General features: G+C 44.6%; 2 protein-coding genes and 1 long non-coding RNA gene across 4 annotated transcripts in view; 1 reads left to right on the plus strand and 2 right to left on the minus strand.

Annotated features, from left to right (window-relative positions):
• LOC139674713 (uncharacterized) overlaps positions 1-19561 on the plus strand; it is a 29884-nt gene extending 10323 nt beyond the window's left edge. The window contains exon 3 of the long non-coding RNA XR_011698334.1: positions 19486-19561. This is a non-coding gene — a long non-coding RNA (uncharacterized lncRNA). The remainder of the gene's footprint in view (positions 1-19485) is intronic.
• Positions 2552-13467, minus strand: CX3CR1 (C-X3-C motif chemokine receptor 1). 2 transcript variants are annotated; one of them, XM_071561323.1, is made up of 4 exons: positions 13319-13467; positions 11990-12061; positions 7922-7999; positions 2552-3822 (listed from the first exon to the last, which is right to left on the minus strand). In XM_071561323.1, exon 4 carries the CDS (start codon positions 3806-3808, stop codon positions 2747-2749), a length of 1062 nt encoding a protein of 353 aa, XP_071417424.1. In that variant the 5' UTR covers positions 3809-3822; positions 7922-7999; positions 11990-12061; positions 13319-13467; the 3' UTR covers positions 2552-2746. The 2 variants fall into 2 exon arrangements, with proteins under 2 accessions (XP_071417424.1, XP_071417423.1); XM_071561322.1 differs by lacking the exon at positions 7922-7999.
• Positions 19562-22023: 2462 nt separating the features above from the next.
• LOC139674708 (C-C chemokine receptor type 8-like) lies at positions 22024-24955 on the minus strand. Its single transcript, XM_071561320.1, has 3 exons — positions 24916-24955; positions 24766-24829; positions 22024-23705 (listed from the first exon to the last, which is right to left on the minus strand). Exons 2-3 carry the CDS (start codon positions 24814-24816, stop codon positions 22626-22628), a joined length of 1131 nt encoding a protein of 376 aa, XP_071417421.1. The 5' UTR covers positions 24817-24829; positions 24916-24955; the 3' UTR covers positions 22024-22625.
• Between the last annotated feature and the right edge of the window lie 344 nt (positions 24956-25299).

Raw genomic sequence — 25299 nt, forward strand, 5'->3', positions numbered from 1 at the left:
CCATGCCTGCTGGCATGGTAGAGTACAGTGAAGGGCAGCAGTGCCTGTCTCAGCTGCAGCTGAATCCAGGCCTGGTAAACTTTACTGCTTGTTGCTCTCAGAGCACTGGTATGTTTCATGGAGTCTGAAGTTTTTTAAGGAACAATTACAAGAATGCTCTTCCTGCTAATACAAACAAAATGAAAATGTTGATTTGGGTTTTCAGTTGGGTTTTCAAAGGTTTACCACTTCTGCTCTGAGGAGGACTGCATAAGCCAGCTGTTTGTTGCAGAGCCCAATGCCTAGAAACCACCCTGAAGCTTTTAATCTTGTACAAACGCTTAAATATTGAGCAATAACACCAGGCATGTAAAATGGAAAATTCTATACCATGTAATAATTTGTGAATATGTGTCATAAAACCTGACAATGTTATGCTGACAAGCCTTGGGAGTCTTCCATTGCATGGTGTGGCAAAGAAGAGAGGAGGAGTGCAGGTTGTCAGGAGGGACCTTTACTTGGAGGTGAAGGATTTTTGCAGATGGAGTTTCACACATTGCAGCTGACAGAGGACCCAGGTCTGTAGAGGCAGTTTGAGTAGCAAGTATGCCCTGCCAGAGGATGATGCATATGGAAGGAGTAGGATGCATTGTGCTGGTGATGGGTAGGATTGCTACAAAAGAAACCACTGGGGCGAAGCAGGAAAAGGCTCTACTTTCCTAGAAAGCTGGCAGAAAGTTCCAGGCTTCCACCTGTCATTCTAGAGACAGCACATGCATCATATTTAGACGTGCCTTTTACTTTTCCCACTCAGTAACTCACTATTGTCTGAACAACTGAAGTAGAGTTAAACAACCCAAGTGAGCTTGCATTGCTCATTTTGGCAATCCATCCTCTTCAGGCTGATTTCATGCAGATGACTTTTTTTAGTCCCAGAGCATCTTCCTCTTTCTTTCTGCACATCTTAGCATTTCTTTTAAAAAAACATTGTAAAAATACCATATCTTAAAAATAACTCTTAGTAGTAGGGACAGACAGAGTTGTGTCATAGAACTTGATCAGGCAGACTGAATTCTGGAAAGTAATTTAATTTCAAATGACACTCATGCTACACTTAATCTTAGACAGTAAATCTGGAGTCTGGAAGTCTACTTTTAGGTGAAAATTAAGCATACACAAAGAATTTTATGAAAAGGTTATTTTGTTTTTGTTTTTTTAACAGCAGAGTGTGATGAATGATCAGTAGCAAAAGAATGGAATATTTAATATTTGTGGAACTATTGTGTATGGAAAATTGCTCAGTGGAGACACTCTCCTCCAGGCTTTCTTAGAAAGAAGGTGGTACTAAGGTCCACAAAGAAAGGGCCTACTCCTTGCACTGCCACTCTAACACAACTCATTTATGTTAGTTGAAAAGTGAGAGTGCTTCTTCAGATTTGGCATATTACCAGTTCCATCAGTGTATAGAAACTGTCCTGGGTTTCTTTTGTAAGATTGGTCCCTGATTTTGTCTTGTAAAGTGATCTCAACTTCATTATTTGCAACAGGCCTTTTTCCATTTACCTAACTCTAGTCCCCAGTGCCAACAAAAATCTCCTTTGCTCTTGCAGCAGATGATAGCTGGAGTTTCCCAGGGAGAGCCCTGGGAAAGGGCTCTCAGTTGTCTGCTTGACATTTGCCACCCCAATGCATTGTTATTGCAAGAGTCAGAAGGATAGTCAGAAGCTGTGGAGGGAAGCATTTCCTCTGGGATATTTTAAATCTGGGTACGTTTGCAGTTTTCCCTGGGGAAATCAGCTGTGGTGGGGAGGCGCCAAAGGCTGAGGAAGGCTGTTGTAGGGAGCATGGGTTAGTGGTTCTTCTGTTCCAAGAGCCATTGTCTACAACAGTGCAGACACAGTTGGTGGTTCCAACATGGAGCAAGCAGAGCACGGGTGTGAAGCATGTACTTACTGTGCTCAGCTTGATCGTGCTATATTTGGACCAAGCACAGTGACACCCGAACCCATACCTCCAGTTTCCCTTGTCCCAGCTGGTGCTGATCAAGCTGGCAGCCCCTGGCTCAGCAGAGAGCTTGGGGATGTGCCAAGTGAAGGGCTCCACTGAGCTCTGGCATTGGCTCAGGCCAAACCCATGGCAATCAGGAGATATGCCTACTGGCATATCTCTAATCCTTAAGGACGGTCCTTGCTCTGATTTTTGCATGCTATAAACACAAAGTGCACTGTTGGCTCCACAAGTGTGTTAAGAAATAACTTTTTTTTTTAAACAGTTGGGTTTTATTAGGTACAAAAGCACAGGTAAAAACATTGCATTCACTAAACCCAAAATCACTTCCTTATGGATATATAGCATCAAAAAAATACATCTCTTTACTATAAAAAATATTCTCCTAACAGTCAGCTACCATTCATTAAAGAGATCTCTTTCACTAAAAAATGACACTGACATATGCATGTGTTTCAGTGATGAAACCATTCAAAAGCTTCCCTATCCTTACATTCTTCTCCATCTCCTTTTCTAGTCACAGAGAACTCCTTTTTTTCCTACTTTCCTTCTTCCTTTCTCTTGATTCCATTCCATGTGTAACACTGACATATTGTACTGCTTTTGTTTTTAGAATCTCTACTAGTTTAGAATAATTAATCCTTTAACAAGAGACATGTCAGTAATTCAGTGCAGACACTAAGCCTCTTCATATGGCTAATGGCATTTGCTAGCCCTGCAGAAGACACATGTACATACACTTCTCCTTCCCCAGAGCCTTTTAGACAAAGACAGAGCCATCCTGGTCACTGGTGTTCAAGGTTATGTTGCTGATTGCAATACTTTCTCCATAACTAGCTGAATGGGTGACCTGGTAGTGACTGCAGGGGCCACAGAAGCACAGGAATGGACAGTACTTCATACAGACTTGATAAAGGTATTTTCTGAATTTTTCTCCAGCAAAGGCATAGATAAGAGGATTAAGACAACAGTGGCTGAATGCAATGGTTTCAGTCAGGTGCATTGCATAGTCCAGTGATTTAATTTGATTGCAACTTGTAAATAAGTCATAGTGCTTTAAAGTCTCTAGAAAAATCAGTACATTGTAGGGGGACCAAAACAAAAAAAACACGACTACTACAACCAAGATCAGTTTTATGGCCCGTGCTTTTTTCTGATTTTTGCAGGACATCAGGGTTTTGATAATCCCACAGTAGCAATAGAATATGATACAAACTGGAATGAAAAAGCCAATGGTGTTCAGCTCCATATTGCAGAATACTGGCCAGATGTTTTCCAGCTTCTGTGGAAAGACAGCAATGCAGTCACTTTCTACCAGCTGGGAGAACACAAAATGTGGCACTGACACTAAAACTGCTATTGCCCATACTCCACAGGTTACAAGAAATCCATGTCTCACTGTTCTGGATTTCAGAGAATATGTTGCTCGAACAATGGCCAAGTACCTGTCGACACTGATAACAGTGATAAAGAACATGCCCCCAAAGAAACCAATGTAATACAGAGAGGAAACAGCTGTACATGGAATAGTCCCAAGGGTCCATCCATGCACTGTGTTGGAAGCCCAGAATGGGAGGGAGATCACAAAGAGAAGGTCTGAGATAGCCAAGTTCAGGAGATAGATGTCAGTTATGCTTTTTTTATTGCCTTTCACAATAGCAAAAAACACCATTAGATTCCCTGTGAGGCCAAGAGCAAACACCGCAATGTAAAATATTGGCAGGAATATTTTCCCAAATTCTTGGATGTCAGTCTTATTGCAGGACAAAGCATGTTCATCATAAGTGTATTCCGCTGTCGTTTCTGCGTATGCTTCCGTCATGCTGAATCTGCTGGCTAGAGGCAAAAGGGAAAGAGTAAAGAAAATAACATTAGAGGGAGTGATCCACTATCTGCTGTGGTAAAGTACTGAGACACTGTACCAACAAGCATGCTCTGGGGTTTTGTCTCTACTTGGCTTAGTGATATTACTGTGGAGGGGATGGTAGCACTGTGAGGAGTGCAGGCCCTCTTCCAGTCTGCTGGGCAGTGCTCGGCAGGAAATGGTACCTCCCAAACAGCTGTTGATCAGCGTGCAGTGCCTGTCAACACCACTAACAGCCCAGGCTCACCACACATGTTAACCCTGGGGTGTAAGTGTTATAATACACCCAGTTTGGCCAGGCCTAAGCTGATGCTTGCTGATGAGGGAGGAGAAAAGTCTGCACTGGGACATCATTTGGCAGCAAGTGGATCTTTGATGAAGCTTTTTTAAAAACCAACCTATGATCAAAAGAAGAGAAACTATATCAACGCTTTTCCTCAAGCAACAAAGCATCTCATGACTGTTCCTGGTTTGGCTGTGAGGCTGGAGCCAGGGCTGGTTAGCTTGGCTGAACCCAAAGAGAGTATGGGATGCAGGTGTGTGACGTCTGGGCTCACTGATCTGCACATCCAAAAACTCAGAACACTTGTCAATTCCTCTGCAGTCCCTTGGGATGTGGTGTTCAAGTCATCTCAAAGATTTCTGTTTGCAGGAAACCAAAAATTCCTAGAGGGGTGCAAATGTTGCTGTATTCATTCTGCTCCCTCATTGGTGTAAAGAGCTTGTGAGTACCATTACTTGCTCTCACTGTAGGAAATGAAGGAAATGAAGGGGTGTGATAGGCCATGCAGGAGCCCAGGGAGATGACAACATGACCAAACCAGTCTATTAAACCTGAGACTGAAAGGAAAGGTCAGTGACAACAAAACTTCACCTAATAACTATCCCTTCATTACACTGTCACCATCTTCTTACAGAAACCCTGCTGACTGTGAAGAAGTGACTCAGTTCAGTGACCATGGGCTGTCTTCAATACAGATGTTTACACCTCCTGTTAGTGGGACATGTAGTCAATACAGCCAGCAAGGAGCAGTGCATCTGATCCAGTGCAGGTCAGGCCAAATCTGCTTTAAGACAAGAAAGACTGCTTTTCAGACTCTGCTGATTGCACCTATAAAAGTTCTTTTCTCATAAGAGCATGGGCATATTACTCAGTGGTAGACACTGATGGCATATAACTACTCCCACTCCTGACACTTAGAGCTAATTAAGAATGAGCTGGTTGGAATCCCAGCCTACATGTCCATGTTTCACTGATAACAATAGCTTTTATACCCTCTGCTTAAAATAAGCCTTACAATACTAATAATGAAATAAAGATGTCCTGAGGTGCAAGACTGTCTTCTGCCCAAGAAGTTTCCTATGACATGGTGGCAATTCCAATGAACTTCCCCATCAATGGTTACTGTGACCATATCAACATCTTCTTCTAATGCCTCATGGCCAGAACACTGTTTGTGGGGTTGGGCATGAAGTTCTGGCTTCTTATTTTGTAGTAATCTCTCCAAAAGGGTTTTTTTGTGTTAGTTATGCTGAAAGTTCAAAACCTAATCACCTCCGAAACATTTAAATGAGAAGTGCCCATAGTCACTAAAAAACAATCTTTGTGGTTTTTGCACAGGAAAAGTGGGCTAGAAGAAGGGCTGTCTCAGCACTGGTAGCTTTGGGGCATGGGCACAGCATGGGGAAAGCTGTTTGCAGCAGGCAGGCACACCCATGAGTGTCTCTTGCAGCATCTTTCCCCTTGAACTGGAAGTTGAGTCTATCCAGCCCCAGTTCAATTCTCCAGCTTCTGGAGATGTGGTCTCTGACTCCAGCAGACTTAAAGGGATACAAGTAGGAAATGTTTAGGTGCTGGGTTAGGAGCTGACAGGTATTGCAGACAGGTTACTTATTTTCTACTGGTGAGATAACTAATTATATTGCCTACGGAGACACTGTCATCTCTTTATCTGACCTGTTGATGGATACAGATATGAGCAGGAGACTTCATACATAATCTCAATAACCCATCATTTTCTGTCTTCCCATCCTAACTCCTTCCTTCTTTTCTGAGACTAAATGTATGCAGCATGGCCCTTAAAACGTAAATACGTGCCAAGGTACACCAAGTCTCTTGTGCTGAATATGAGTCACTATGTCAGCCCACCCAGCTCCTTTTCAGTCATCTGCACAAGCACCAGAGCCTATGCCTTACTCTGGGAGCTGATATGTTCTACAGCTGGTTGCTCACCAATGCAATGGCATGTGGTAGCTGAGGGCTATGAAGATAACTGGGGCTGCAGCACCTGGTCTGTGAGAAGACACTGAGAACTGGGTTTGGTCAGCCTCAAGAAGATACATCTCAAGTGGGACCTAGCGAGAAGGTGTGCAGGTGAAACAGACAATGTTCTCAGGGGAATAAGAAGCAATAGCCATGGGACATTGTAACTCAGTGTATGGAAAAAGTTTTTTGCTATAATGGTGATCAAACACCAGGACAGGGCTCCAGGCAGGTTGTGGGATCCAGTCGCTGGAGATACTTGAAACTCAGCTTGCCCTTGAGCATGGGTTTGGACGAGAGACCTACAGAAGTCCTGACCTAACCTCGTGATTCTATGACAAAGCCAGACAGAGATCTTGGTGTTTCTGCAAAGTCTCCCAGCTTCTTCTCTGCTGTGTAAGCGTCTCTTTCGGATTGTCTTCCCTAGTGTGACAACCAAAAGTCTCATCGTGCACAGAGTTAAACACTGATTGAGGTGTGCTTGTACCATTAGCATCTTTGCTAACTGTGCAGGTATCCAGGGAGGGCTGTTCGGTGGTGCTTGCCTAGACTGTCTGTGCTGTGTGAAATCCCTGATCTGTAAGAGAGGAGAGTGCACATTGGTGTACCGTCCTCTCTGAGAACCTCTAGCTGTGCTGGGTTTTACGTGTTTGCTCTCTTAATTCATAACTAGAAAGGCAGCTTGTTGCTATAGAGAGTTTCCATATGTGTCCATACAAGTTTCTGTGCTCTATTGGACACAGAGGATTTCACACATGTAAGGAAATGCAGCTCTGTGGGTTAGCCCTCAGGTCTGGCAGACTTCTGCACAGGCTGAGCCAACTGGCATTGTCTGGAGAGCAAGCTGGGTGTGGGAATGGCCATCTTCTTCACTGGAGAACATTTACACAGAGGTGCAGGGTGAACTCCTGGCCAATTTTCTCCCTTATCCTTACAATAAATGTTCACCTCAGAGAAAAGTGAACTGAAGAGTGTAGAGGACACAGAAGGAGGACTGCAGGGCTGTGAGGTTCCCCCACCACCCATTCTCCCTTGCTCAGTATAGGAAATAGTAGATTCACTTCTGCTTCTCATGGAACTGCTCAACCACTTTGCTCTCTCTCCAGATTTCCCCAGTGGTTTTACACCCTACTCTCCACAAACACTTCTGCTCTTTATCACGTTTATAGCCATCTCAAAGACCAAGACCCCTGTTTCTCAACCCAGCTATTCCCAGTGACCATGTGTACACTATGTAATGCATAGGGAAGTGAAATTTTGAGACATCCAAAAACTCCTCTAAGGACCAGAAGTTGCATTTCAACCTTTAAACAACACACGCATCAGGCTGGGTGACACGAGAACTAAATCCTGGTTATGCATCTGATCTTTCCAGTTGTCTCCCTGGCACTTCAGCCAAGTGCCAAGAAGATGGGATCTGCAAGCACTTGCCTCTCTATTGTACCTTTCCTGTCACTGAATTAAGAGAAGTTAAAAAAATAACGAAATCCAGACCTCAGCCAGAGGGTCACGCTTCAGATTTGCACAATATGCTAATCAAAGTATTTAAACCTCAGAAAGATTTTCACACCTTAGTCAGCATTTCTGAGTGAGACTGACTTCTATGCTTTTCTCATGCAGGCAAAGCATGTTTTCAGTGCATGCTGAATGGGGTGGTGATTCAGCTGGCCCTGGGAAGGTGCAGGCTTTGTGGGAACCCCTGTGAAAACCTATGGGTGCATATCCCTTTCTCACCCTTAGATCTGAGCTGTCATCACCCTACACAACTATAAATGCCATGGCTTTTTTGCATTTGCAGCTACACCCACCTGCTTCTTGCCAGCTAGTGATTCTTATGGATGACCTCAGGCACCTCCAAATGAAATCTTGTAGCTATGGTGGCACTTCTAACACAAAAAAGAAAGAGAATTAGGGGAAATAACCCTGAACTGGGTGGAAACTAGCAGAAGAAATGCAAGTCTTAATAGCAGTCTGTGTGAAACTCAGACTGGCAACAAGATGCTACACACAATTACCAAACTGCCACAGACATCTCTAACTGTGGTTTAGATGATACACAACCCAAAACTTAGACTTATGAACAATACATTAATCAGAGATGGGGCCCACTTTCTAGTTCTACACTGAGCTAGTTCCTGTAATTCACTTAGTTTATCTTTCAGAAAAAGGTCGCTCCTTTCATAGAGGATGGTTTCTGGAATTGCTTGGGATCATGTTGGATAGCCATGGTCAAAAGCAAACCCGCCCCAGCAGATACAGTTAATTTAATTCTTAAATTTCAGTCTTATTCAGTCTTGAAGTGGAAGATGTTCTCCCTGTTCTATCTCTACAGGTGCTGAAAGCAGCTGACACAATGCCAACCTCCAAAAGCAGAAAGCAAGGTGAAACACCTAATGTAACTTAACCTTTAACCTGGGTGGGCAAAATGAAATTTAAACAGTTAAGAGGGAGAATGCAGCTAAGAGTGTGCCATTACGGAAGAGGAACTTTAGTTTGGATATCTCATGACACTGCAAGGTTGATAAAGGGGACTGTGTGGGAGAGTTGGAGCTCTGACTTGCACTTCATACTTATTTGATTGACACATGTCTCCAGCTCAAAGCAAGATAAGTCCAAGAAAGCATTGCAGTGGGATTTGGACTGGTTTGCCATCAGATCTCAAAAGACAGACATCTGTGGGGGAAGCCTCCCTGAACTAGGAATATTGTTTGTAAAATGTTTGTGGAAATAACAAGTTGAAAGCCCAAAACTCTTCAGTGTTTTCATCATTGGTCTGATAGCAGATTGGGAATCAGAGCTGGCAGGGGGAAATGATAAAAAAATTAGAGAATTGGGCAGTGATTCAGGCAATCTGAGTAATCTGTGGTTCCTCAGATGATTCACATTGGCTCTCATCTAGCCAAAGTGACACACCTGGGAGTTAAATAACTTGGGCCATGTCTGAAGAGTGTGGGCAGTTCTCAAGGAAACTTGACTGCAGAAAAAGCTGATGCAACTGTCAGGTGTTTAAAGAGCGCCTAAAAGGGAAGGATTAAAAGAGGGTAATGTGATTCTGGGACTGTAGGCATAATTTGTTAACACTTGGTTTCATTTTTACTTGTGTTAATAATCTTGTTAATTATTTTAGTGGGATTAGCCATACCTTAAAGTGATGTGTGGAAATTCAAACCAGAAACATCCAAGACAGGAATAAGATGCACAATTTTAACAGTGAAAGGCTAATGACTGGAACATACTTCAGGTAGAAAACGGATGTTTTTGTATATTTGAGGATCTCCATGTGAAGAGAAGATACTGGTCTGGGAAACAGATTTAGGCCAGACATAGGGGAGAAGCTCAGCAGGAGGATGAAGCCTTACAGCCCCTGATAGGCAGGGAGTCAGACCGTATTGGGGCACGCTTCTCTTAACAATTGTGACTCTCTTAGTAATAAATGACTGAAAAATCCAAACTGTCTTCTCCCCGGGTACTTCACCAGCATTAGCTAGTCCAAATCCTGGGATGGGATCCTCTGGAAGGAAATGGGCTCCTGTGAAGATCACAGAGCAGTTGCTGGGGTTAGGTTAGTAGTGAGGCTGTATGATAGCTGTGGAAAGAAAGCAGCACAGTTTGGGGATAACTGGTTGTTATCAAACGTCCAGTCTGTGTACTGTAGGTCTTAAATCCTGTGCATTTTCCCTCCTTCTAACCAGTTCTTTCATCATTCCTCCAAAACTTCTGAGTGTGATGTAATCTCAGATATGTCCTTGCTCCCTGTCTCCCTAGTTCTTCCCTGATAGTTTTAAGGTGAGGAAATTCCTTTCTTTGGTGTTTCTTTTTTTTTCTGTGATTTATTTGCAGATCAGCTGGACAATATCTGTGGCCCGTCAGAGTTATGCAAACCTAATAGTTAATTGCTCATCGATTTAGGTAATTTAATTTATAAAAGGTCCACCTAAGACTTCAAGGATAAGTTACATGAAAGTAAGTAATGATCTGGGCTGCTTTGTTATTGGATTTTCTAATTCAAGGTCAAGTTGAAGGGGAAAAACATGATGCAGAGGCTTTCAAAAAATTAGGGTATTTAAGGTGTCTTAAGTAAATGATCCAGAGATGGAAGTTGATTAGACCACTGCTGATTAAGATAAACATAAGGTTGAATATTGCAAATGTTTGTGGTATCTTTACAAAGGCATTTAGGTCAAAAAGATCAAAAAAACCCCCAAAACCCTTACCTGAAGCAATTCTACCATTCTTACATAAACATCATAAACTAAATTAGGAGCAGACACCATTAGCTGAGGATAAGGAACATGTACATCTCCAAATGTAAACCAATAGTTTTAGGTGAAAAAAATACATTTTAAAAGATCAGACTTGAATCATGGAAGGCAGAAGGAGATAACATAGAGTCCAAAATCCCTAGGATGTCTCTCACTTTCACCTAAGGTGTTATGGCATTGGAAAGCGCTTTGTCAAAGACGCTGTGTGCTAACCTGCAGATGAGTGCAGGGCAGCAAGTAATCAGGGCACAAATGTTAGTGTAGGCCATCACATCAAAATTGGTTGTATTCCTGATTGATAAAGAAAACATAAAAACATGGACTTACTGCTGTCTCTGCCAGCAGCAAGGTCTTCACCACCTGTCTTTCAGAGTAACTACAGAGCTACTATTTTGAACAAGATCTTGCTCTGTCAGTGCATGGTCCAGCTGGCCAGGCCATTGGCCTCACTCAGGCTGGTTGTGCTTCCATCAGAGCAAAGCAGGCACAGGGGACTGAACCCAGATGCCCTGGGTGCACCTTGCCCCCAGCAACCTCCCTCTACTTCTTGGCTTTATCGCCCTGCCAGAAAGAGTTGCTGTGAGCCATCTGGGAGGGACAGCTGCACCACAGCAGTGGTGGGGCCATGGCAAACCCTGCCCAACCCCTGGCAGCTCATGATTACTGGTGTATTTATAGCAAAAGCTGAAGCTTTCAGTGGTTTCGGCTCTTTCCCTTGGCTCTGGGGAAAACAAAGTCCCTCTGAGAGTGACAGCGTGGACATGTAGGAGTCTTGGTGCCTGCACACTTAATGGAGCAGGGAATAGGTTCAAGTTTTGGGGCATGACCAAGTCTCGAGCAAGTGAAGCTGCACATAGTCATGTCAAGATATTTTCTTGGGGTGCCATTGTTGATTCAAAGAATTGTTCTGCATAGAAACTAAGCACTAAGGAGCTTCTGAAAAATCTGATAAGGCATTGGCTTGAACCTCTGGTGGTCAAAGCACCTCTAGAAATCTGGTCCTAAGGAAGTCAGGGTCATAAATACCTGCTTCAGAAATGACTTTTGCATTTAGGAAGGATGACCTGACGGTATGATTCAGACTCCCACATCTCCCCTGGGAATTAAAACTGAGTCTCAAAAATCACTGAAATAGTTCTGAAATTTTCATCTGCGACTCTCAGGGTCATGATTTTGTGGTCTTGATCCTATGAGAAGAACCAAAGGTCCTCATCAGAGCCTCTGCAGCCTTCCAGGCAGTGTACTGTTCCCAGGGACCAAGCAGGGGATGGTAAATTAGGTAAATAGTGTGAGAATTGCTGTAAAGCACTATTTAGTTTTGTACTTCAAGAGGCTGGGGAGTACTTTAACTCAGCGAGGGGGTAGCAGTGGCAGAGCTGAGGAGGGATCAGCTGCCCTCCCAATAGCTGCCCATGGGGAACTGGGTGTTGGGGTTGTCATCTGACTGGATAGTGACTGCCAGGATCAGGGTTTTCTTGGAAAATTTATTTCACAGGTACTTCATCTATCGTGTTAGTTCCTCTAATTGCCCTTTCTGCTTGCATAATTGTTAATGACACCCTGTTTCGTTTTTTCATATGTATAGCTGAGCATTTTGCCAGTGCTGTCTCTTACCTCCTCTTCCTCAGTATTTCTTTATCCCAGGCCTTTCCTTCTTAAGAAGCATTCAAATTCTTTTTTTATTTTCTGTTAAAGGGACAGTAAAAATCATTATTTTTTGTAGCTATGAGCACTGTTTGTACTTAGTTTTGGTTACCGTTTGCTCCATCCTCTTGCTGCTTTTATTGTGGTGCCTGTTTACTTCCTGCACCCCTCCTCCCCCCTTTTTGTGATTAATAATCTCACATTGCTTCAGCATCCTTCAGAAATCTGAGAAGGCTCTCTAGAAATGGGAGCTCTCTTAAACCATCCTCTACACTGTTTTAGAGAGCAGTGCACATTATCCTTTCTTCACTGTGTATGTATGAGATTTAAGTTCCAGAGCTGCCAGCCCCTCCCTGGGAAGATCATATTTACTGCAGAATTTACTCTGAATTTATTATGCATTGTCCTTTGTCAAACTTTAGCCTTTTTTTCTCCCTTTTGCACTTTTTCTGCACTGTCCAGTCCTTTGTAATTCATTGCAGTTGCTGTCTTTTATCCTGTCACCCTGTTCACCACCTCTGGCCCTGCTGCCTCCACATAGGGTTTGCCCCAACAGACCAGATTTTGGGAACCACTGCTCTGGATCTATGTTTGTAACACACAAATACTTAACAGGTTGCCACCACTGTATTACCCAAATGTGTCACCCAAACCAGCAGAAATCTTTGTGCAACATCCTTCCTGTGGAAAGCTGAGTCACAGAGAAAATAATTAATGTGTCATTCAGAAAGGTGGGTTTTTAAATTTTTTGAATTTCTGTTGCTTTTGTGCTGGTCTGTCTGCATCAGACACTTTCTATTGACTCTACCAGATTTTCTGCTCTGGGCTGTCTTTCAGTTCAGTGATATTTGGGATGTTGGTTCACTGACCAAAACTAAAAGCAAGCATGGCTGGTGAGTTGTGAAATTCCTGCAGATATTTAGCAAAAAGCATCAAATGAAGGAGAAGGGCTGTATCGTCTTGGTCTGTCCTTCTGGACTAATGTTGCACACTAGTCACCTACCAGCATTTTGCTAACCTTGAGGATTTCTGTCCAGGATGAACATTTCTCTTATCACAAGATGCCACAAATAATCACTGATGGAGGAAAATTTCTCTGCCCTGGTTCACTTCGGCTAATAAACATTTCTCCCTTTCTACTTTCACAATTTGTAAACATTACCGACATCATCTTTACCCAAGTTAAATATCATTTAGATTCCAAGCACTAAGCAGTGAAGAGTTGCCTTAAGTTCACAAGACATCATTTCATCTCATCCCACTTTGTCAAGTTATAGGTAAAACATAATTGTCTCTTACCTTAATTCATAGCTGCATTGAAAATCAATGTTTCCTTCAGCTAAGCTGTTTGGCTTTAAATGTGTATTTCCCCTTCTCTAGTGTTCATGCCTACCCTATGAAACGTGAACTTTGGCAGGGCAGCTTCCTGGGCTGTGCTTTGGGGCTGAGCTGAGAAAGTATTAATGTGCTCTGCTCGGGTCCTGCTGGCTCCCTGTGACATTGCGAAGCATAATGTTGTCACTCGGAGGGACAGAAGTCCTTACAGAGGACAGGACTTGCACAGAAGGCAGAAATGCCCGAGGTGCTTCATACTCAGTGTGTCAAAGATTGTCACCCCCTTGGTTCCTGCTGTTCTGTGCAGAATGAGATGGTTTTGACTCAGACACAATTGAATAGTGTATAGAAATACAAGTCTGGTTCAAAAGCTGGGGCTTGAGCAGTGGGGATGCAGGAAGCAGCACAGAGGAGTGCAGGTATGGGACGGTAAAAATGGGGCATGGGCTGGCACGGGGGAGCTCCACAGCTATAGACAACTCACTGATAGTCAGTTAAAAAATGCAGACCTGGAGCGGGCAAAACCGGGTTTATTGGTAACAGGCAAACCAAAAATAGTATCTAATGTACATAAGGGGCACCACATATTGTATGTTGTATATAGACCAGTGAAGACAGCAAAAGGTATAGAAGCATGTTAGGAATCATATAAAAATTATCCAGGCCAGATCTAGAAAGAAGCAGAAGAAAAATCAGGAGGAACATTGCATTCATCCCAGGGAAGGACTGGAGATGCTGACAGCTCACTCTAATACCCCACTCCACCACAACCACCTGGATGAAACCACTGGCCTTAGGACCCAAAGAAGCAGGGGAAGGGAAAATAGATAGAAGCTATGTGTGAGCAAAAAGGTTTAAACTATGAGAGTGTTCTTGTTTTTCTACAACCAGCAGGTTTAAACTGGTAACAATTGGAGCCTTGAGATTGCCATTAAAGTAACAAAAAATTCCTGGCTTTACCTATACATATATTGTGCCTCTTGTTTACCCATAAACCAGATTTTAAGCATAACCTTTCTCTGCAGCCCAGAACCAGCAGAGTCTGAGGATCTAAAGCACTGGGATAGTCAGTAATTAAGGAGCCTTCCTGAGCATCATGCTCAGGGTTGCACTGAGTAAACCACAACTGGGATGCTGTGTAGCACATTGCCAGGCACCACTGGGGCACAAAAAGCTGTTTATCTGGGGTAAAACCAGGCAGCAGGGTGTGCACTGGGATGTGTTACGAGAAACAAAGACACTGTGTCTGGCTGGGGGCTGTACCAATACGAAAGTCCTCCAGCACACTGGAATACGGTCCTGGAAACACCCCCAGTTACTGCCCCTACCTCAGATGTCAAGGGAGGTTAAAAAGCCTTCTCCCTAAAGGCAGAGTTATGCTGCCTTCAGGCAGGCTGAGCTGGTTAGGATTTTTGGGGTGGCAAACATCTTCCAGGTTGTCTGACCTGTTGCTCGTTGATTAGTGTAGCAAGTTATCAGGCAAATATTTTTGTATAATTCTGGTATTTCAGCCAATTACATGGAGTTTTTCATTGTGTTATGCTTTATCTTGCAAAGGTTACATTGCAATGGTCAAATTGTGAGCCTACAACATCAGTCAAATTATGCAAGTGATGTCAGCCAGGTGGGCCGGGACAAGCACCCATGGAAATAATCAGCGAACTGATTCCTGGATAGCTGAAAATTTTAAAGGGCCAGAGCTGCAGATTTGCAAAACTCACCTTTTTCTCTGACAAGTGCCAGCAGCCCCATCCTACCCATTCTTTAAAAATAGATGTAAAGAACTCTGCACTGTTTTCAGAACAACATCAAAAGGCTAATTGTTGGTTTCTCCCCACACACTGCAAGTAGAACCTATAGCTGCCAGAATTATGAACTTTTAACTTTCAGAAAGATAATTGCTGGCAGATGGTACTAAGGAAATGTTCTCATTTTGTGAGAACCGTAAGATTCAGAAAGATAAACAAAGGCTTCCCCAACACCAGTGATAGTCTGATATGATCATTGCAGCACTGGGGGCCCTGAAGAAGATGTGCTGTGGTTTAGAGGACACCAAAATCTAAAACTGTCTCCCATGTCCTCATGGAGATGATGAAGGGCTATGTCTCCCCCAACCCCCCACCTCCCTCAGCCCTACAAAAAATGTATGGATAGTCCATCAGGAGCTTCCCCACTGGGGACCTGCACATGCCAAGGTGCTTTGCTTGGCTCACCTGTAAAATGTGGGTTGCCAGAATCCAGACAGACAGAGCCACCATCATCCTCATGGGCATCTGCTCCTGAGTCACTAATACTCAGCGCAGTACCTCTGGTGTTGCTCTTTGAAGGCAAAAACCTTGTGAATAAGGGTCAAGACTTCCCACATGTAACAGCAGGAGAGGTTGTCCACAGCCATTGCTTGTCTCCAGACAGAAAGAACCTCCTAACAACAGGTTTCACTGAAGGCAGTCATCAACCCCTTCCCTCCTGCGCTGCCCAGAATTTAAGTGGAATTGAACACAGAGCAGGCTGTTGCCCTCAAGAAGAAATGAGGTTTGCTGAAAGGAATACCCAAACAGCCTTTATCTAGAGGATTTCAGTTATAAATAAACCAAGTCAGGGTGACTCACAGACATCCTCAGCAGGTCCTCCTGGGAGGCAGAAAAGGCTTTCTGTTGTAAGTGATAACCCTAGATAAGAGGGCTGCTCATTTTCATAGTGTGCATACAGACAGGTCTGAAATCAACACCACCTGAAAGACAGTGCCATATCAACAAATTTTTCTGCTCTCCACCTTCACCCTCTGTTCATCCTCACAGCTTGAGAATAAAAAAGTCTGAGCAAACTGCTGAAAATACTTTCATTCTGGTCCACATATGATGGAGAAATGCATCTTTTGTTTCTCCAAGTTAAAACGGAAAAGACATTTCAACCCTTATAACCAGAGAGACTTTTCCTAGGAATGGCTAAGTAGAGTATGCTACCTTCCCAACTGCGAGGCACATGGTGGTTTTAGAGGAAGAAATCAAGAGTAAAGGATGTGCTGTGCAAGGACACAGTGGGTAAAGAGGGGCAACCCCCCTTTTTCTTCCATTTCCCTCTGAGTTTCCTTCTGAATCTGAAAATTCATTTCTCCCAACATCTAGGGAGACCAGCCATACTCCCACACCAGCGATGTCTCCTCCTGCTCTGTGGGTTTTGCACAGCAGCACTCACCGTGGTAAAGCACTGGTAAAGAAGTCTGTGGCCTGAAGGACCAAAATGCTGTTCTCCTCAGCACACTCTGCTTTTGCTGCCATATGGGAAAGCCTGATGGAGGTGGTTTTCTACAAAAAGGGGCTCTCTTGGCTTTTAAGAGTTTCAGTGCAGTCCCTTCTGCAGCTGATGGGCAGCAGTAATGGCCTGGGAGTAACTGCTCTGTGTTTCCAGGATGGAGCTCCGAGTCCCACTGGAGCTCTGTGATGCAGAGCTGCCCTGCCCTGAATGGCTCAGCAGCATGACATTTACCACAGCTGTAACTGCACTGAACCCTGCTGGACATTTTTTCTCTTAACTTCTCCAAAACTCTCCTCTTGTCTTTCCTGTCAGATGGGTAGAGGCACTCGTGGAGGTACAACCCTGCCACAGCAGCGTCCTGTTTCTAGCAGAGCCCAGCCAGCAGCTTTAGGTGCAGCTGTGGACACCAACTGTGCTCTCTCACACACACATGCAGACCGTCACAGAAAATTTTCTGTACTTCATTTCTGAGAGAAAACCCAGCAGAGGGAACCTCATCCCTTCACGTCACTGCTCTGGAGAGGTGCAAGGAGATAACAGAGCTCTGGTGCTTTTCCAGACACCAGTGGGAGACACATTTATTCTTCATTAAAAAAATAAGGAGGCAAAAATTACCCAGAGAGAGGATGAGAGGAGCAATGTGTAGGGATGAAAATGTTTCAGTCCAAGGGCTATTGAAGAGAAGAGTACAGAAAGCTGAAAATTTGCACACCTTCTACAAGCAATAAGGGTGTGGCCCAAAGACATTAAAAATTAAGAGTAACATTTATTCCCACATTAGAAATGACATAGAAGGGATAAGGGCACTGAAACAGTTTAGTGCTTAGGCTCACTTGTGCCTTGGAGATCACATCTGTGTTCCTGAGCTGATTTTGCCTCCCCTCACTCCAGGCGTCATACAGGGGTAGTACTCTCCTGCCCTGGAGAGGTGGCAGAGGCCTAGCCAGATCTCCTGGGGAGGTGTCCTCCTCCCCTGGGATGGGTGATCTGCGCAGCAGCTGCTCGGATCCAGCTGTTTCAATGTGTACCTGAGTTATACCAATCACTCAGAGCACATTGCTGAGGCTGTGCTGCTTTTGAGTGCTGCTCTAACAGTAACAGTAATACTCAAAAGAGGGGAGAAGCCACTGGTTGGGTGATCACATCCCTTCTCTCACAGGCTCACACAGGCAGGAGGAATGACTGCTGTTCAACATGATGAATAAAGAAATGCCTTTCCTCCCTCCTTCCCTCCTTTCTGTCCTCTCTCCCTCCCTTGCACTGCTTATGAGAGCTGAAGCTCCTGGGTAGATTTGCACCAGCACCACCCCACTCTCTGTGCCCACATTGGGGCAGTGTGGTGCTGGGGACACTGAGATGTGCGGGGCTGGTGCAAGAGGTGCAGGGATACAGAGACAAAGAAGCAGACATAGTGAGCAAGGGGAGTGGAGATGTTGCCTGCCTTGCAGTGGGCAGGGACAAAAGACCCAAGGAAACCACCCAGCATTGCTCTTTGCTCTCAGCCCAGTTGAATACCTGAGCATTAGGGAACAAGACCCATTTCCTCTACTCCTTGTTGTGTAGAAAAGGCACTGCCTTCTGACAGCTGATGTCTAAATATTTCTTGACACACAGGTCTCTACCTTGCTGAGTGCTGCAGTCAAGGCTGGTGCTGGGTTGAACATAAGAGACAATCAATAATTTTGCAATATCCTGGTAGTCTGTGTTAAGTCCTGACTGTGTCTTTCCTTTCTGTCCATGGCTGTACTCATTCTCACATGCAGCACACACATTCACACCCTCTCTAAACTCAAGGATTACAGAGACTGAACATCCTCCAAGGGTGCCAGGTGAAGAAAGAGATAAATGCCTTGCTGATGCAGAGGTGCATGCACATGTTGCACATTTTTTAATGTTAGTGGGAAGCCTGCCTGGATACCAGAGCATGGTGAGGAAAAATGGTGTTTATTGGGGTAACACAGCAGACATTGCTGTTTGCTTGGTGGTGTGCTTCTCTTGCATATATAGCTCATCCTGCATGATAAGTCTGACCCAGCTGCTGACGCTGCTGGAAAGCACAGCAGAGCGGCACAGACAGTCCCGGCGGCCACGAGACAAGAGCGGTGCTGGGTTGGACGAGGCCCCAGCAGACGCGCTCGTCAGCAAAGGCTGTGGAAACCCAAATCATGCTACTGCTGTTATGAGGTGGGGATTTCTGTGATGGGTCTCTGTAACATTTTGGCATTTCAGCAGAGGCAGCAGAAACAGATTTATCTAGAAGTGTGCAGACAGGCAGGGGCACACTGCTCAGAGGCCGTGCGTCAAAACTGACGTAGGACAGCAGCAGCTTTGCTGTGCCCAGCATTACTTACTGCCTTTAAGGGACATTAACCTTTAAGGTACATTAACCAAAAATGCATATCAATCATCCCACACATTACAACTAAACCCGACATATTCATATGAAGATTATAATTATCTTTCAACTTCCCAAACTATTTTTAAAACCCGACAGAATACGTAAAACCATGTTTATTTTTTTCTGTCATGGTCCTTTCTGGCACAGTTAGTAATTTCCATGATGCTTCATAACTGGTATACATATATAATATGTGTGTATGTGTATATAGATATGATAGATAGATAGATAGATAGATAGATAGATAGATAGATAGATAGATAGATAGACAGACACACACTGGTATATATATATATAATAAGTGTTTTTAAGAGGCTGAAAATAAGCCAGGATTATCCTGGACATGATAGAATTCACAGGGGTCTTGGGAGTTTTGTGCATGCTAATGCAGGCCCATTGGGCACAGGAGTATATTTCAGCTAAGAGAAGCATGGGACACAAATACCCTTCATTAACCTTTCTTTTTTGCCTCATTAAGTTTTGACAGATGTAGCTGGATGGTGCCACAGCAGAAAGAGGCAGAGTGGAGATGCTGGCTGGGAGGACTTCTCCAGAAAGGATCAAGTCTGAAGGTCCTATCCTCATCCCTAGACTGCATGCAGTGCCCTGAATGAGTGGCTTCAAAGCCAGAGATTCTGCCAGGGATTTAGTCTTGTCTCCATGTTGCCTGGGGAAGGAAACTCCAGTATAATGCCAGAAAAAGCCAGATATGGACTAGTTTCTTGCTCTAGGATGCTGTTTTGGACCCAGATGCTGAGGCTATCATTCCCTGTGCTAAAAGTGGCAGTCCTGCAGCTCAGAGCTGAGATGAGGAACAATCTGCTAGGTCCCCCTTCACACTATTTTCTGAGGGGTCTAGCATAAGCTAACATGACCTCATCATCCCAGATTTTTGTGGTATAGTTCAACAGTATGGTTCCTAAACATGCCCTTTTTTTCTCTACAACTGCTGCACAGGTTTGCACAGTGTGGCAAGTGACCATCATGCAAGACGAGCCACCCTGATGCCACTGCAATGCTCCAGCCTGTCAAGGCCTTTCCCTCCAGACATGCAGAGCATCATGGGCGGCATCAGACAAAGACTCCTTCTGATCAGAGACCCTCTGTAGAAGGGGCTCTCTGTGCTAGTAACACCAATAAATCAAAAGAAAACCAGTATGTATTTTAGGTTGAAGCTTGAATATGGCTAACATGCTGGTCTCTGTTTTAGGATGACAACAGAAGCCAGAACAAGATTATATCTGACTATTTGATGTGCCAACATGATTCTGAATCCTCTTTAACCTGCATCATCTCATCAAAAAGAAAAAGCAAGACCAGGATATCAAGATAAGTAGCAGACAAGAGCAGGACCAATATAACAACTCTGGTGGGTACTTTTTATGCAAGTAGGTGAACAGGCACTGGCACTGTCCAGGATGGTCTAGCCTCAGCTTCTTGTGCTCTCAGCTCTTGGGAAGACCCTAAAATTTGGCATTACCCTTAAGCTGCCTATCAGCTTGCACAGATGCAGAGGGATGTCTTCTGCTATCAATGCCCTCACAGGCACCAGCAGGGCAGCAGACTGCTCCCAGGCTTGTCCCTTGAGAAAAAAGAGGATCTCTGTGGCCTGCAGGGATGCCTCTGGCTGCCCACAGCGATACAGGGCAGGTCTTGCCAGCTGCACACCTTCTGCTTTTGCACAGGAAGGCAGCAATAGCAGTTTAAAGCAGTTAGACTGTGAGGAGAAGTTGAGGTCAAGCCCAACTCAGAACTCCTGGTGTTGCTGCTGCAACAAAGGAAGGCAACTGCCACTGGCAGAAAAATCCTTTGAGCTACACATAGGGCCTCCCACCTCCACTCTAGGTTTGCAAGTGGTGGTGAGGCAGCAGCAGGGGAGGATGTCCTCCAATGAGAGCTAGAGAAGTGAAAGACTTTGCAAAGGAGGCTCTGCAGGTTGATCCTAACCTCACACCACTGGGTTACAGCCCTTGTGGGGAACCCTGGGTCACAGCCTCACTCCAACAGCAATCAACAAAAGCTGCACAACAGCAATCAATGAAACCTCTGAAGAGAAGGAGATATCCCCTAGCAAAGATGCTCAGCAACCCCAGGGAGTGGCCACTGTCTTGCCAGCTTGAGCAAATGGGCCCCAGCACCTGTCTCAAAGCACTCACACAAGGGATGCAGGACAAGGCTGTGTGACTGCAAAAATTTTTCCCATCTCTTGTGCTTCAGCTAGGGGGCTCATGCTGCGAATCTGCAGCTGCAGCTGTCCTCTTGCCCACCACCCTTTGGCTTTGTACTGAATTTTTGTGACTCCCCTTCTGGAACACCAGAGTGTCTGCATATCCAAAAACAGCCTGGCTGCCTGAGGGTGGTAAGGCACCAAGAGGAAGGGGCTGTACAGCTGTGCCAGACTGGGATCCTGCTGCTGGGACCAAGGCAGCAGCTGAACCTTTTCCTCTGGCCATGGTCTTTGCTTTAGAACTTGGGGAACATGTGTCATGGGCTACATGAGGCAGCATGTATTTCTCACACGCTTTCTGTTACTGGCCTGCCTGTGCAAAAGATTTTCCCTTGCAGATTGCAAATAGGAGCACCCATTAAAGTTGTAAATCCCATCTGAAGATTAGTGGTTTAAAAGAATTATAGTTTTGTTTTGTTCTGCTCTGTTCTAGAAAGTAAGCCCAAGAGTACTCAGTAGGTGTGGAAACACTACAGGGGCAGACTCTTACAGAAATTAAATTCTTAGAATAAAAGATAATCTACTTTTGGCTTCTTCCCAGGTGAGAATGAAGAGGGAGAGAAAGAGAGGAGGAAGAGGCAGCTGGAGGGGTTGTCAGTTTTGTAGAACTATCCAGGACATAATAAATGCAGAAGCTGAAAGAAATAACGATGAAACAGTTTCCTCATGTGTAAGAATTGTACAATTACATGGCATGCATTATCTTTATTATAAAACTTAACATATGGTGATATCTTGTAGGGAGAAATAGATCAGAACTAAAAGTTTCAGAAAACCATTGCACTCATCTATCATACCTGGATATTAATTCACATTGAGTTTACCAAAACACATATATAGCATTTATTTCTTTGTTGCTTATCCAGTTACTAGGCTCTCTTTGGGCTGGAAGTCTTGTTCAGATCTGTCAACTGGCAGCCAGTCCCTGGCATAACAACTTAAACCTGGGCACCACTTCCCTGCATTGGGCTCCTGCAGTGAGCCGCGTACCTGCTCACAAAGCCAATCCACTCTGCTGAAATGAGGAAAGAAGCAGCCAAGCATCTGGAGTTCGGAAACATAAACAGATCCATTCAGTACCAAATCTAAGAGGAGGAAGATACGTTTCTAAGGCATCTCTGTGCTTCTCAGGCAGCGTGGGAGTCTGCTGGTAATTTCCACCACCCTTTCATAAAGTGGGCAGGGGAGGATATGCTAAGGGAAAGGGAGGAAGATGCTAAAACAGACCCTAAAAACTACGAACATGAAAAACAACCATGATAAAATCAAAATCAAGCAGCTGCTTCCACTCTTCCTAAAAGGTTGCCCAAACAGTCCATCTCTAGGATGACCTTCTAGAATTTCTCAGCTTAAGGTCATCTGTTCGGGATGAGAGTTTTTGATCTGTAGCTCTATAAGACTGTACCAACAACAGACGACTGTGAGGACTTTGTGTGCAGAGAGGAGTGCTTGTCCAGGCTGTGTCCATTGAAAGCATTGCAGTCTTTGCAGATTGATAGAAAACATGCAGATTTTCTGAAAGCTTCACAGAGATGATTCTTGAACTTCTCACCCACAAAGACATAGATGACTGGGTTGAGGCAGCAGTGGACAAAGGAGAGTGCCTCAGCCAGCTCCATGGCAAGGTCCAGCCATCGGCTTGTCTGGCAGTTGTCAATGATGTACATGTTCCTCAGAGAGTCCAGAAAAAGCACAATGTTTATGGGGGTCCAGAAGAGGAAGAACACAATCACAACAACAAAAACCAGCTTTATTGCTTTGTACTTGTTCTGGGTATGGCACTTCTGGAGGCTTTTCAAGATGCTGTGGTAGCAGAAAATGAGGACACCAACAGGGATCAGCCACCCCAAGATGTTGACTTCGAAATTACTGAAAGTCTTCCAGCTACTATTGCCATCAGGATAATAAGGGATGCACTTAATCTGGTTATGGTCATTCACTTCCTGGAAAAAAATTAAGTCTGGCATTGATACTAAAATAGCAATTACCCAAAGGACCAGGCTGGTGATAACACCATGGACAGCTGTCCGAATCTTTAGAGCATAGACAGACTGGACTATGGCCAAGTACCTGTCTATGCTCATGATCGTTATGAAGAAGACACTGCTGTAGAAACCAATGAAATAAGCTGAGCTGATGATTTTACACATTGCATTTCCAAAAGTCCATTGGCTCATGATGGAGTACTGAACCAAGAAGGGGAGGGAGAAAACAAAGAGGAGGTCAGCGATGGCGAGGTTCAGCAGATACACATCAGTCATGGTCCTGATTTTCTTGAAGACTGTTAGAACCCAAATGACCAAAGCATTTCCCACCAGGCCTGTCCCAAACAGTAGGGAGTACAGCACTGGAAAAAAGGTAGATGGAAATGCTGGAATATTTTCAGGATCACAGTTGATGCCCAGGTCTGGGTAGTAGAAGTCGGATTCATAGGCTGCAGGGGAGTTGGATGTTGGTGATGTGTAACCCACCTGTTCAAGAAAAAAGAAGTTCATCAGACCCAAATCTCATATTACCCTCTTAGTAAATATACTGGGCACAAGTCAGCTGATGCTAAGCCACATGAAGACAAAATAGCTCTGCTGCAGCTGTGGTACAGGATGAAAACAATGAATGAACAGGAATGACTGGCCCTTCCATGCAAGACCTGGGATGAGGTTCTTGCACCAGAGGGGCAAAGGACATCAAGGAAAATGCAGCTGTGGTGGAGAGATAACCAGCATTCTCCTCCTGACTCCTCGTGGAGGCATGCTCCATGCCTGAGTCCGCATGGTGTACTGGGGCCAAAGACAAGGAGTATCCCCAAACCAACCACAAAATCGGCATGGCCAGGGGGTGAGAGCCCCTGATATGGGTTTTGCGGTCCTATTTCATGTTTCCTTCTGAAAGGCAAAAGGCAATAGAGCTCAGGGAGAGACTAATGTAAACAATCATCTCCTAAAAGCTTTATTTTCAGTTAGCTGAGTGCCAGAAATAGCCTTCCATGAGACAAGTTACTTTTGCAGAGGATTCCTGCCCAATTCAAGCAGCTGTTCAGCTGTAAAGGCACCAGCATGTACAGGTCACCAGTGAGTGCTGCACATCACACTCTCTTGCCACTGCAGGTGAGATCAGCAGTGGCAGCTCTGGCACAAGGGTGACTTCCTAAAGAGCTGATGAGACTTGGTGCCTCTTCCTCCCTCCCTCCTTCCCAGTTTTGCCCTCTGCAACCACCAGATCCCTGGGCAGTACCTGTGACAGCAAATAGCTAAAGAAGATGGATGGCAGCACATATTCCAGGCAGGATGTCCTCCATAGGATACTCCTAGCACTACCTCTAGGAGTGCCCTCAAGGACAGCTTTCTTCCACAAGCACAGTTTCATCAGCCAAAGATATTTTCATTTGATTTTTTTCAGAGAACATCACATTGATTTCTTCTACACCCCTGTCATCTCTACCAGTACTTTGTGTCCCCATAGGCAAAACTGGACCGCTAAGATGTGCTACTGGTCTCAGCTTGCAGGGGAGGAAGCCAGTGGGGAGTGACTCACCAAGTCCTCAGAGCTGCTTCTTCCCAGCTGGTATGTCAAGTTCCTCTCCATAGTCCAACACTGTCTGAAAGAGTGCAAAAAATGTATCTTTGTATGCCACATTTTTAAGAAGCAGGCATACTTTCACTTATATGGGCTGGCAATATTTACCTTAGCTTGTGCTGCAATGCCAAGTCACAGGCAAGGTCCTCACTCCTGCAGCGCACAGTCCTAAAATATCTTTTCCTCTGTGTGACATGTGTTAACACCTCTGTATTTGACACTTAGAAAAACGGAAACATTTCAGGTTTATCTTCTGAAAGATCAGTAAGTTTTTCCACTTTGAGCATTTATATGAACGTCAGTGGAAGAGATTTGCAGTTTTCCCCACATGTCTTTGAAGTGTCCCTGTCTCTCACCTGGGTGCCCCCATCCCACCTGCTGCCCCTGCTCTGCAGTTCCTGTGCTAGGAGAAAGTTGCACTTCCTCTCCAAGGACTTTTGGTGAAGATGTCTGAGGGAGGTGGTCCAATGTTTGCAATAGTCAACAATGGCA

Source organism: Pithys albifrons, chromosome 7, assembly GCF_047495875.1.
Source record: "Pithys albifrons albifrons isolate INPA30051 chromosome 7, PitAlb_v1, whole genome shotgun sequence".
NCBI classification, from domain to species: Eukaryota; Metazoa; Chordata; class Aves; order Passeriformes; family Thamnophilidae; genus Pithys; species Pithys albifrons.